Consider the following 12,921-nt stretch of genomic DNA (forward strand, 5'->3'; position numbering starts at 1 on the left):
ATAGAACATTTAAGTGGAAAATATGAGACTACTACATTTTCTTTCTTCCCTCCATTTGTGCTTGCTTGCTTTCTTCTCCCTTCTCTCTCCTCTCTCTTTTTCTCTTTCTCTCTCTCTTTCCCTTCCTCCTCCCTCTTCCCCTTCCCCCACTCTGGTTATGAGACAAGAATTTCACCCTGTATCCAGATGACTTTCAACTTGCTGTGTCATCCAGGCTGGCCTTTGGTGCCTCTTTAAAAAAAACTTGTGTGCTTATGTGTAATTTTGATTTTTCTCTGTGGTTTTCAATGTTCTCATACTTTATAGTAAGCACTTTCATATTTTCAAAAGACAACGAAGAATATGTGATTCCATAATCAAATTCTGAAATATAAAAGCAAGTTTGTCTTAGTTTTGTATTTTAAGTGTAAGGGAACTGTCTCTGAAGGTGAAGGAATTTGTTCACAGTCACACAGCAAAGAGCATGTCCCATGTTTCAAGTACCTCTCATGCTCTGGACAGGTTTCTGGTAAAGCCTCACTCTACAGAGTAAAGATGTGTTCAGAAGTTCTCACACGGTCAGATCTTGTACCACCCAGGAAAAAATGAATTCTTCTGTTCGCAAATACTTAGAGCATAGTGGCTAGCTGCCATCAGATTTTTGGCTGTGAGGTCTGATTTGCCAACTTAACAGTTAATGCAAAGTAAAGACCTGTCTAACTGGATTCTCCTTCACTGAGATGAGAACATTTCGTGGCTGCGAGAACCTGCAGGTCTGCTCTGCCAGAAAGAAATAGAGAGGGAGAGAGAGAGAAAGAAGGAGAGAGAGAAACAGACAGATAGACAGACAGGCAGACAGACAGACAGAGGGGAGAGAGAATAGAAAAGAGAGGAAGGGGAAAGAGAAGGGAGAAAGAAAAACAGAACCGGAGCCTATAGTAGCAGACGGGAAGTGAAAATGTTTGCAAAGGCTTTTAAAGTTCAATTTCCCAGTGTTCCTATGGGGGAAGAATGACAATACCTACTTCAAGTACCCACCAGTGACTGCATAGTTACTGGAAATGTGTGTTACCACTGTGGAAGGCTAGATGGCCATTACAAAAGGGAGCTACTTGGAGAGAACATCAAGATGTTATTAAGGAGAAATTAAAAAATATGTATTCACAACACGCACCCAACACATATATAGCTACTTTCAATATTTATTATATATTTATAGAATATTAAAATAAATACAAACAGTGGCTTTCAATGGTAGCAAGATATAAAATGCTTAAGATATTGTCTTTGACGTTCAAAACACACAAACCTGCTTTTCTTTGGCTTCTTAATAGCCAAGAGGAGACAAGACTCATCTAACACATCCATCGATGTCAAAATGCTACTTCCTCTAACTGCAGTGACAAAGAGCAACTTTACTGAGTATTGCAGTTCTCTTCATCACTTAACCAGTGATGAAGAGCGTCTGTGGGTTTGAGGACAACCATACTCTAAAACTTTCAAGACACGGAATCAGGAGTTTAACACACACCCGTTAGAGAGCCGCACTTTAAAGCTATACAGACATTGCCTGGTTATTCCAAGTTATTAAAATATTCAAGTAGGAGGTGCACACATTAGCAGCACTAACTAAAACCAACATACCAATTGGCATATTTTGTTATCTGTTTTATAATAAAGAAAATATGTTGTTTATTTTATCTACCATTCCTACAAACATAGGACAGCAGATTATCCTCAGGGCCACAGTGAGGACAAGAATGCTTCATGAAGGCACTAGGCAAAAATGCCAGCAACCAGGATTTGTAGAATGAGAATGGAGTAAACTTTGGTTTATTCAAAACTCCTGTTGTTAGGCTTTAAAACTCATAGATCTTAAAATACAAGAAAATGTTACAAAGCACATGTTCCCACAGGAACAAAAATATCCCAGGTTAACAGCCTCATGGAAGATGACGGAAATGATTGTGTAGAGCTTGAGGATATGAGTTCCGCCTCCAGATGTACATATGCACACACACACACACACCCCTCACCAAGGGCCCTTTATACGAATTCACACATGTAAGATATGGACACACACACATCAATACACACAGACACACACACATCTGACAAAGCACCCTTTATACACACACAGACATGGAAGCTACAACGAGTTTGCTTTGCTCCCAGAGGGAAGCCAATCATTTTTGAGGAACAAGGCAGTGATCAGAGCAGGGAAGTCCATCTTGGCAGCTTTCTGAAACATTAATTGAAATTTAAAGGTTAGGAGCCAGTGGAAAACAGTAAAGACTCCACAGTCCCATCACAGGACTGCAGTACATTGACAAAGACCTTAAAGTGAAAGCAGATCAAATTAGACACCACTAAAAGGGACGCCCCATAAGGGAGGCTTATGATGAGGTATTTATTAAATACAGCTTTTACTATGCTGGAGATCTCAAGAGATACTCTGTCTTTGTAATGTTTTATAAAAACAAAGGAACACACACACAAAGTTTTAAACTCAGGCAAACAAAATCTAGCCCTTTGACATGTGTACTTAAGTAATCAGAACCCAACCTTTGTTTGTATTATGGGGCGTTCTTAGGAACAGGCTGGGCTGTGGACCTACACCTGAAATCATACATAAAACCCCTGCTCCTTAAACCCAGCTCCAATTCCAAAAAGCATATTGCAGCCTAGCTCTGAATCACTCTGCATCTTTCAGGAATGAACAGCTCCATGCACGGAAGAGGAATAACACTTGGAAAACAGAGGAACTGCCTGTGCACCTTGCAAAGTTAAACCCCTCTTCAATTCTGTCACCAAATCTTAGAAATTGGGGCCAGGTGGAGACTAAAGGCTAATGGCTAACCAGTTGGCTAAGGTCACTTTCCCTGGAGGAGTGAACAAGGCTGGAGAAAAGTTCCAAAAAGCTGAAATTGCCACCTGGCCTAGTCCTCTCCTCAAGGGGGTGATACTGACTGGGCATGGGTGGGAATTCAAGTGTGATGGGGTACACAGCGGGGATGGATTTCCTTTCTGCCTTTCTGCCAGGACGGCCTCTCCACGTTCCTATCAGCTGTTCTAAGCCTCAGCATCTGAAGATTCCTGCTCATCTGAAAAAGGAAGTCAGGTTTAATTTGAAGTCACCAGTGGCATCTTGGAGGGTATTCACTCGGCCTGGGAAGGCTTTCGGAGAAATCTCAGTTTTACTCTAAAAAAAAAAAAAAACACACACACACACACACACACAACCCTTTTTTAAAAATATACAAAAGTCTAAACAAAAAATAAATAAAAGTCTCCCCTCTCTGATCGTGAGAGGCTGAGCAGCTCGAGAAGTTAAGTGTTTTGGTGGAGTCACCACTCCCTGGGGATCAGGCTGGGGGTCAGCCTGTTTGGCTAAGCCACCAAAAGTCACTTCCACTCAAACCCCAGGTGGACTCTGTAGGGTCATCAGAGCTATGTGTTGAGAAGTTTCGGGCAGCATCTTCATGCTGAAGCCGGCTGGCTCCGGACCTCCCTTTGAGCTTCTGTTAGTTTCTGGATAAGATAACGCTTGTCACGACTCTCCTAAAAAGACAAACAGATTCAAAGGGCATCTTATATGTTTAGAACTGTACAAAGCTATTTCTATCTAGTGAGTCTCTGCTCTGACTCAGGGTAAGGGATTCCAGTCATTAGATTACCACAGTGACTTCCAGTCTGGCCTGTCTCCTTCACTGAAGTCCCAACCATAGTCCCCTGTCCACACAATAGCTGGAGATCTAGAAATGTACATGGGGCTGAGGATGTGGCTCAGGTCTCAGCATGCACAGAGCCCTGGGTTCTATCCCCAGCATTGCATAAATTAAGTGTGGTGGTCCATGCCTGTAATTCTAACCCTTAGGAAGTGATTGTAAAAGATCAGATCTGACAGGCAATGTAATGACTTCTGGCTAGTGTTAAAGAATTATTCTGCCTCAAATCTCATCCTTCACAGCCACACACACACACACACACACACACACACACACACACACACACACACATATCTCTTGTCTCCCCAAAGTGCCTGGCTAATTCCCACACTGGGCCCTCCCACTCCTAATCAGGACCTCAAATAACTGGCTGTTGCCATAATTCACATCTCACTTTTAATGTCACTGCCTTCAACAGGCCTTCCCCAGCCACTGGCTGCAGTAGCCTTGGTTCTCTGCAAGAGCAACAAATACTCTTAACCACTGAGCCATCTCTCCCACTCCCTGGTCCACCATTTTTTGAGACAGTTTCTTAATTAGACCTGCAACTTGCTGGGAGTTTAGGCCTGCTGCCCAGTCAGCCCACGGATCACCCTGATTTTGCTTCCCCAGTGCTGGGGCTACAGAATGCAGGCCGTGACGCCTGGCTTTCTACATGGATGCTGGGGTTGACTGCAGGTCCTCGGGCCTGTGCAACAGCACCTCACACTGAACTATCTTCCCCCTTCCAAAGTTATCGTCTCAAACTCTTCAGTCCTTTGTCTCTCTGGTGTGGTGCTGGATGGACCAAGTGAGTGACGGAAACTAGAGAGAGCTGTTATAAGTTTTTTCCCTTTCTGTATTTGAAACAAGGTTTTGCTATCAAGCCAAGGCTGGTGTAGAACTCACTACGTGGACCAGACATGTGGAACTCGCAAGTTTCCTGCCCCAGCCTTCTGAGTGCGAGGGTGACAGACCCGTGCCACCATGTCCTGAGTCTTGGTTTAATGGCCCTGAGTCATGTCTGACCCTTTGGCCTGTGCCTCCTTACCAGGGACAGCTGCTCTCGAAGCTGTACAACCACCTGCTTGTGTGCTCCAGCCAGTGCAATGAAGTAGAACATGACAAGGCTGCAAAGCAAGACAGACAGGTCACCTGTGTCACCAGAAGGCCACTGAAAATCACCTAGCACTCACAGGGAAGTTTAAATATTGAAGGCCAACAAAATGACTCAAGGCCTCACTCACATGGGAGCCTGTATCATCTAAGGCCACTAAAAACCACCCAGCACTCACTGGGGAGTCAGGACATCAACACAGAACACAGAACATTGCATCTGAACTATGTTTTCTTTTGCTAGAGAAAATAACTAAGCAAGCAAAGTCCTCCTATCTCTGAAGAAGACAGCCTAAGAAACAGCTGGAGCCAGGAGGCTCTGACTTGTAAGTCTTTAACTTTCTGAGCTAATTATAAAATTACTGATGCTCCCCTGACATGCAGAGTGACAAAGTGAGATGAGGTAAAGTCTGGAAAGTCAGCTCAGGGTGTCAGTAACTGGCTATGAACGATCACTGGGCAAGTGCTCTGGCCTTGGTTTCCCCATCTGTGAGATGGGTACAGGAAAACCCGGCAACGACAAGGTTAGGACTAAAAGCCATCAACAGCTTCTAGTCTGCAACTCTGGGTCTCAGATGGGGACAAATTACCTTCATAGAGAGTTCTAAGTGGGACAGAGGGTGAGCCCCCACCCCCCACCCCCCAGCCCATTCCTGCCTAATGTCCCCAGATAGGGCTGATAGAAGGAGGACCAAATCACCAGGACATCTAGAGATTCTCTAAGTCCCTCCAAGGAACAGCATCCAAGGAAAGCAGAGGCAGAGCAGATGCTCAACCCCAGGGGCACTGAGCAAACTGTTAACCCCGGTGCTGCAGGGACGCAGCTTCCTGGGAAGCCCAGGTCAGACAGCTAGCTGAGCATCAGCCAGCTGAGCAGCCCTGATTCATTTTATTAATCTCAGCAAGGAATAGGATTCCACTTCTCATGAGGGTTTTTTCTTTTAAAACCTGCTTCCTATAGCACGCTTTTACTGAACTATTGATATCATAGGATAAGAGCATTTGTAAGTTAAGGTGTGAAAGGCAGAAGGCACAGTTAGTTGTAGTTAAATGTGGCTTAGATATGGCCGAGCCAGGGCTCGATACAAGCTGCTCTCTGCTGTTTCTCTGTTGTTCACTGATCCATTTTTTTTCTCCATAAAGTATGAGATTTAGGCAAACCACCAGTGATCTTAGGAATAGGCCGCCTTTATTTGGTTTTTATGAGCAGGACCATGGGCCTCCGTTCACATGCGTGATCTGAGTCTAGTCAACATTCCCCTAGCACGTGACATTCTGGGGCATTCCTAAAGGCCATGTGCTGAAAGTGTGGGTTTCAGCAGGTGGTGCTGTGAGGAGATGGGGTCTCGCAGGAGAAAGGCAGGTCACGCACGGGCTATGTCCTGCAAGGGGATATTGAAGGGAATTCCTCTTTGCTTCCCAGTGGACAGTGAACGGGCTCCCTGCACCACGTGCTCCCACCATGCAGGCTCAAAGGCAACAGGGCCAAGTGACCATGGAATGGAACCTCTGATACCCTAATCCAGGATAAGCCTTCCTGTCTTATAAACTGATTCTTGAATATCTTGTCCCAGTAGCAGAAAGCATTCTGTTGGGACCTAGGTAAAATGTTAAGGCCTAGGCAACAGTTCCCTAGCAAGCCTGCCATTAGAAGGAAACTTTCCGATGCCAAGATTGACACATTCTGTTCTGTTCTGTGCCCCTGGGAACCAATCATGACAGGAGTCAGTAGAGCTGTTTTATATAGTTACTGACAATAAGGTGGAAGCCGAACCAACCAACCAACAGCACTTCCTGCACCTATGGATAAGCATTTGTATATTGCCCCTGGGATGGACCCCAACAGAAGAGAGACACCTGCACCAATAAAAGAAACTCTTTGGAATAAGACTTCCACTTTGAGTAGTGGCCAAGTAGAGTTTAAGTTCCCACGATATCCCTGGAAACTGACATCCTACTTGGCAGAAGGAGACATACATGTACCTGGGTAACTGACACCCTGGTTGGCAAGTTAAGACATGACTATTAGACAAGTCCTATCCTGGTAGACAAGTTAAGACATAAATATTAGACAAGGCAAGTCCCCTGCCACAGTTGAATACCCCAACCAATGGGAGCAGGGTCAGTGCACAACAAAGACATGCTCCCAAGGAAATCTCTTATCCCTAAATCCTGATTGGTGGAATAACTTGGCACAGATGTTTGTGAATTTTGGGCTTAAAAACCCTGTAAGATCTTAACTCAGGGTCATGGTTCAGTTCTCCAATCTGGGCCCTGGTCCATCAGCCCTGGAGCAGATGCTCAATGAACCATCCCTGTCTGACAGAGATGGGGTCTGTGTGGTTTGTGAGGCGATTCCCAAGTGAGAGGAGATGTATGTACTGGCCTGCTCTGGCTGCCACTCACCAGATGATCATGAAGAAAGGCACCGCGAAGGCTTCTGATGTAACGGCATGGATCAGGGTCTGCAGCGAGCTGGGGAAGGTGCTCACAGTCTGAGGAATCACTTCCCAGGTGGTGTTGAAGTTGGTAAATGGGCCGCAGGCTTTTGAGGAAGGGATGCTGGAGGTCAGAGAGGGAGGAAGCTCAGGCCAGGCTGAGAGGTCTGCCTCCGCATGGCCAGCACAGGCTGAGAGGTCTGCCTCCGCATGGCCAGCACAGGCTGAGAGGTCTGCCTCCGCATGGCCAGCACAGGCTGAGAGGTCTGCCTCCGCATGGCCAGCACAGGCTGAGAGGTCTGCCTCCGCATGGCCAGCACAGGCTGAGAGGTCTGCCTGCCTCCGCATGGCCAGCACAGGCTGAGAGGTCTGCCTCCACATGGCCAGCACAGGCTGAGAGGTCTGCCTCCGCATGGCCAGCACAGGCTGAGAGGTCTGCCTCCGCATGGCCAGCACAGGCATTTACAATAGTCTACAGGGAACTTCCCCAGTCCAGAAGCTTCTGGGATGTTTGAAAATGCTGACCCTGAAACTGCATCAAGTCTCTAGGACTAAACGTTCAGTTTACAGGACACTCAAGACAGAAAAGTAAGTTTGATGTCATGGAACATAAACAATTAGACATATATGTATCCTCCAGTCTCTTAATTGAAAGGCAGAGAAAATGGCCTAGACTCCCCCGAGAATCAAAGACAACTAAAAAGATATGACAGCTTGAGCACAATGCGGGAAGTGGGAAAGACTGTTACTTTAAAATAAACCTGGGAGGGAAGACTGTGCTGGGGGACCTGAGAAATCTGAAACTAGAAGAGATAAATGAGCAATCTGTTTTCTCCCTCCCTTTTCCCTCCTTTTCTCTCTCTGTCTCTGTCTCTGTCTGTCTCTGTCTGTCTGTCTGTCTCTCTCTCTCTGTCTCTCTCTGTCTCTGTCTCTCTCTCTGTCTCTCTCTCTCTCTCTCTCTCTCTCTCTCTGTGTGTGTGTGTGTGTGTGTGCATATACACATGAGTGAACAAGAGTGCTTGTCTGGAGGCCAGAGGTCAAGCAAGGCTTCTCAGTGAACACTGGACCTGGGGCTTGCCGTTTAGAGCAGTCTGGCTGGCCAGTGAGTCCCTGGGATCTGCCCATGTCCATCCCCTCAGCTGTCTCTCTCTGCCTGCTCCCCAGCACTGGGAGTAAAAAGTAGCAAGATCAAACAAAACAAAGGAAAGCTAAAAATTAAAAAAAAATTAAAACGGTAGATATGGAGAGGCCAGCAGGAACTTATTGATCTCTAAGGAAAGAACACTCTAGAAAAGCCCTGAAGAATGTTACAAGTTCTTGAACATAAAGAGATACAAGTCACAAAACCAAGGACCGTTTTAGAAAATGAAGAAATACTTACCGAGCCATGCTGATGGTCAGAGGTATGATTGCTAGGCACAGCCCAATCAGCAACACCAGCAGGAAGAAGAAGTTAGAATTGGATGCTCTGAACTGCCTCGGGGAGGGTCTGCAGGTGTAGAGAAGACTCAACTACAGAACACAAGAGAAGGGGAAGAAGTACCAGTCCTCAGTAGGGCCTCCGAGAGCGAACACGTTCACAACACAGACAGTGCAACTGGGGAGTGTCTACCCCTGCCGGGGTACAGTGTCACACAGATCAAAAAGAATCCTTCGCCCAGATTCCAATTTGGGGGACATTCATGTTGATAGCAAAATTGGGAGAATGAATCAAAAAATCAGCAACACCTCAAACTGTTGAACAGACAGAATAATCCAGAAGGAATGTTGAAAACCAACAGTGGGGACTCCTCAAAGCAGATCTGTAAGAGCTAATGTATCAAGTACTTTAAAGTCATCTTTGAGGCAGCACGCAGCACTTTAAAAGAATGAGAGCCCGTTAACTCCCACGCAGTTGGAGGAAACTATTAAATTTCAAGATCCTGTGTAGCATAAACTTTATTAAAGTTTTATTATTTTATTATTCATAGGTGTTTAAAGTGGATCTACAATGATCTATGCCAACTAGGGAGACATTTTGCTTGAACATTTTCCACACATATAACCTTTCCTATGTGTTAAAAATAAATATTTACACAGAGGGGGAAAGACTCGAAGGAAATATCAAGTAAAAAAGCAGGGAAAGAAGAAAGGCATTCTGTGTTTTTTAAACTTGCATTTCTGTGGAAGACATGAAGCTTGCCAGTTCCATAGAAACCAGAGCAACTTGTGAGCTTAGTTTTGGGGACAGTCAGCCAGCAGGGCAGGCCTGGAGCCAGTGACTGCCACACACACCTGCCCTTCACTACAGCACATGTGGGAACTCACTAGTCCGCCAGTGTTTTCCTGTGTGTCCACATTCCTGCCTCCTCTGATGGCATTGGCTACTTGATGTTTCCAAATGAAGATGGAAGAACAGTGGCCAAAGGCCAAAGGCTCCCAGAACAAAGTCCAGCCCAGTGCAAGGTCCTTCTCACAGGGTAAGAGCCAATGCTCAGCTGTGGTGAGCGACATCTGCCTCCAACACTCCGGGAAACAGCCACACTGTATGACCGGGGGCCAGTTAACCCCTGAGCCTTGGCATGCTCCTTCCTAAAACATGAGTGGCTACTCCAGGGCTGGGAGCCAGGGGAGAACCAGAGTACCAGGAGACCACCCACAGGAAGTGGGGGTACTGAGGGGCACGGGCTCATAGCATTACTATCCCATTATTGTCACCATCATCATTGTGAATTCTACCATTTCCATTTTTGAATGGCTAGGACAAGGTAATTGGTAAGTGTTAGGCTTGGGGTGGGCATGGTACTTTCCTAACATGTTCAAAGTTCTGGGTTCAAGCCTCGGCAGATACACATGCACATACATATAAACATATACAAACACACATACACACACATACACACACACACACACACATACACACACATGCAGAAAGAGAATTAAAAGTTTTTTTAAAAAATCTTTAAAAATATCTCATCTTCATTTAAAAAATAATAATGAGAATGGCTTGCTTTTATATTCATGAACAAACTAGTAAGTCCAGGCATGCCAGCCACCTGCAGGGCTACTTGACTCATGTAACACCTGGTTCTACCTCGATCCCTGGGAACTGTGAGCTGGGACTGGGCTTCCACTAGCCAAGGAGCTCTGAAAAGCTATGGATTGACTCCAAAATTACAAAACAGAAATCAACCAATAATTGGCTAAATGTCACTGAAACACACCACTGTTGTTTGATTGACAGCTCAGACTCATGCTGTCAGTCAATCATCTATAAAAACTACATTTAAGCCCTAGGAACAAAGCAATTCTTAAATGTGCTTGAGAAATTTGTTCTAAAACAAAGCAAAACAAAACCAGCCTGCAACCTCAGCACTTGGGAGGTGGAGGCAGGGAGATCAGGAATTTGAGACCAGTCAAAGATATACAGACTGTGTCGCAAAAAAAAAAAAAAAAAAAAAAAGGTGAAAATGTATTTGAAGTCCCTTCCCAGAATATATTCATATTAAGGAAGCCCTGGGCTGGGGGTACATGTACTTATGATGTGTCTCATGGAGTACAGAATGGCCTTTAAACACGTGAGCTCCAGATGGTATACCCCTGGCCTGGCATGCTGGGGATATGCGGGTTCCTGTCCACAGCACAGCAAAAACCGGAGCTATAGAAAGACTGGTGCAGAGTGGGAGCCCTGCCTCCTTTCCTCACCTCTTTCACATAAAAGATGATAACGAATTTCAAGGTGGCAATGGCAGGGAGGAGTGGGGAGAAGAAGGCTCCAATCCAACAGATGGTCTGCCCGTACACGATGCCCAGGACATTGTCGGGGATGGCGAATTCCTGCTGGCCCCAGCACTGGATCAGCTTTGAGGAGGCACAGTAGGTCACCAGGAGCCTGGAAACAAACTAGATGCATTCTTACCTGACTCTACAAGAGCCCTGAGGCTACAGAACCACACCCACCAACCAAGGTCATTTCCATGGCAAGTGTGTGTGTGTGTGTGTGTGTTGTATATGAGTGTGTACATGGTTGTGCACGCAGGTGTGTGAATGCATGCAGAGGGCAGAGACTGACATCAGGTGCCTCCCTGTGCCATGCTCCACCTGATTTTCTGAGACAGGATCTCTCACTGGGCGGGGAGCTTACTGATAAGGCTGACGTGGCTGGCCACTGAGGCCCAGGGATCCCCACCATCTCCAGCTCTCTAATGCTGGGGTGTGCACAAGCTGCCACTCCAGGCTTTACCTAGATACTGACGATCTGATTTCAGGTCTTCATGTTTGTATGGCCAGTGAGTACTGAGTGACTGTACTGAGTCATTTACTTGGCCCATGTATGTATGTATGTATGTAGGTATGTAGGTATGTATGTATGTATGTATGTATGTGCATATTTGGGGTTTTGTTTTTGAGATAGGGTTTCCTCTGTGTTAACAGCTCTGACCGTCCTGGAACTCACTCTGTAGACTAGCCTAGCCTTGAACTTACAGAGATGTGCCCTCTTCTTCCTTCCGAGTGCTGGAGGATTAAGGGTGTGCATCACCACAGCACCTCTGTATGTATGTACAGATGTGTAATAGCGCAGTATAGAGGTCAGAGGGCAACTTATGGAAGTCAGCTCTCTCCTTCCACCATGTAGTCCCAGTGCGCAACCTAGAGACATCTTGCTGGCCCTCAAATTTCTTTTTCTAATATCTAACTTTAGGGTTCTCTGGACTTCTAGTCCACATCTGAATTAAGATGCCCAGGCTGGTCTGGAATTCAGGATTCTCCTGCCTCAGCCTCCTGAACACTGGAACGACAAGCCTGCATCATCACACCCTTGAGTGGGTATCTTGACTGTGGTGAGAAGAAAGAGTTTCATTTAAGACTCCTGGAAGGACACAATGACCACAGCAGTAAGGGTCACAATAGTGGCGGTCACTTTCTGTTGAGTTCTGTGCTCTGGGGTGTTCTCCCCATGGTATCTTGCTTATTCTCACAGAAAGGCTGTGAAGTGACCCTGCTATCATCCTTCCCTGACTCAGATGAGAAACTCACTGTCTTGTTACTCAGAGCAACAACTTGTTCATGGTCACATAACCTGCAGGAAGGTGGTGTGAACCCCGATCCAGAAGCTGCACTTAGTGTGTCTGCCCTAGCAGGGCCTGGGCTACATCACGTGCAGGGAGTCAGCTCAGGAGGTCTTGTGGGAAGCACCATCTCCACCGGGGTCCCAGGGTACCACCCAAAGATGTGGTGGCTGATGCTGCTACTGTGTCAACAGCCTAGAGTCATTTGAGTCACCAGATGTCAATGGTTCCCTGGTGTGAGTGGCGTTACCCAGCACTTGTGGAGAACAGGAGTGGGTCATAGAGTAGGGGCTGGCAGGGACCCCAGGAGTGGGATGTAGAGTGGGGGCTGGCAGGGAACCTCACACTTACTTCCTAGGGAAATCCACAAACAGCGTCACGGCCAGGATGATGATGAAGTCGAAGATCATCAGCTTGTACATTTCCTGTCCCACCTGAGTCTCCCAGCACTGAAACCAAGACATGGAGACACACTAAGAGACTGACTCCCAGCATAAGAAGCCAGCCTTCTGTATCCTCAACCGTCCCCACATCCCTCTTCCTGAAGCTCCTGCACAGAATTCATTATCCAAGTCCTTGACTATGCCGGGAGTGGGGCCGGATCTGCCTCGCAGCTGGCAGCCCAGGCCATGG

The 12,921-nt window shown here is 46.4% G+C and overlaps 1 protein-coding gene across 3 annotated transcripts in view; it reads right to left on the reverse strand.

The window, feature by feature from the left end:
- Positions 1-1,163: 1,163 nt before the first annotated feature.
- The window catches only part of Tmc7 (transmembrane channel-like gene family 7), a 48,989-nt gene continuing 37,231 nt past the window's right edge, over positions 1,164-12,921 (reverse strand). Inside the window, exons 11-16 of one of the 3 annotated variants that reach the window (XM_006507550.4) lie at positions 12,640-12,737; positions 10,925-11,111; positions 8,622-8,752; positions 7,209-7,364; positions 4,738-4,816; positions 1,164-3,540 (exon numbers count right to left, since the gene is read on the reverse strand). In XM_006507550.4, the coding sequence (XP_006507613.1) occupies positions 3,460-3,540; positions 4,738-4,816; positions 7,209-7,364; positions 8,622-8,752; positions 10,925-11,111; positions 12,640-12,737 (732 nt within the window). In that variant the 3' untranslated portion in view covers positions 1,164-3,459. Of the gene's footprint in view, positions 3,541-4,737; positions 4,817-7,208; positions 7,365-8,621; positions 8,753-10,924; positions 11,123-12,639; positions 12,738-12,921 lie in introns of those variants that run through there. The other 2 variants (NM_172476.4, XR_003946428.1) reach the window with 2 other exon arrangements.

Source organism: Mus musculus, chromosome 7 (assembly GCF_000001635.26).
Source record: "Mus musculus strain C57BL/6J chromosome 7, GRCm38.p6 C57BL/6J".
Classification (NCBI taxonomy): domain Eukaryota; kingdom Metazoa; phylum Chordata; class Mammalia; order Rodentia; family Muridae; genus Mus; species Mus musculus.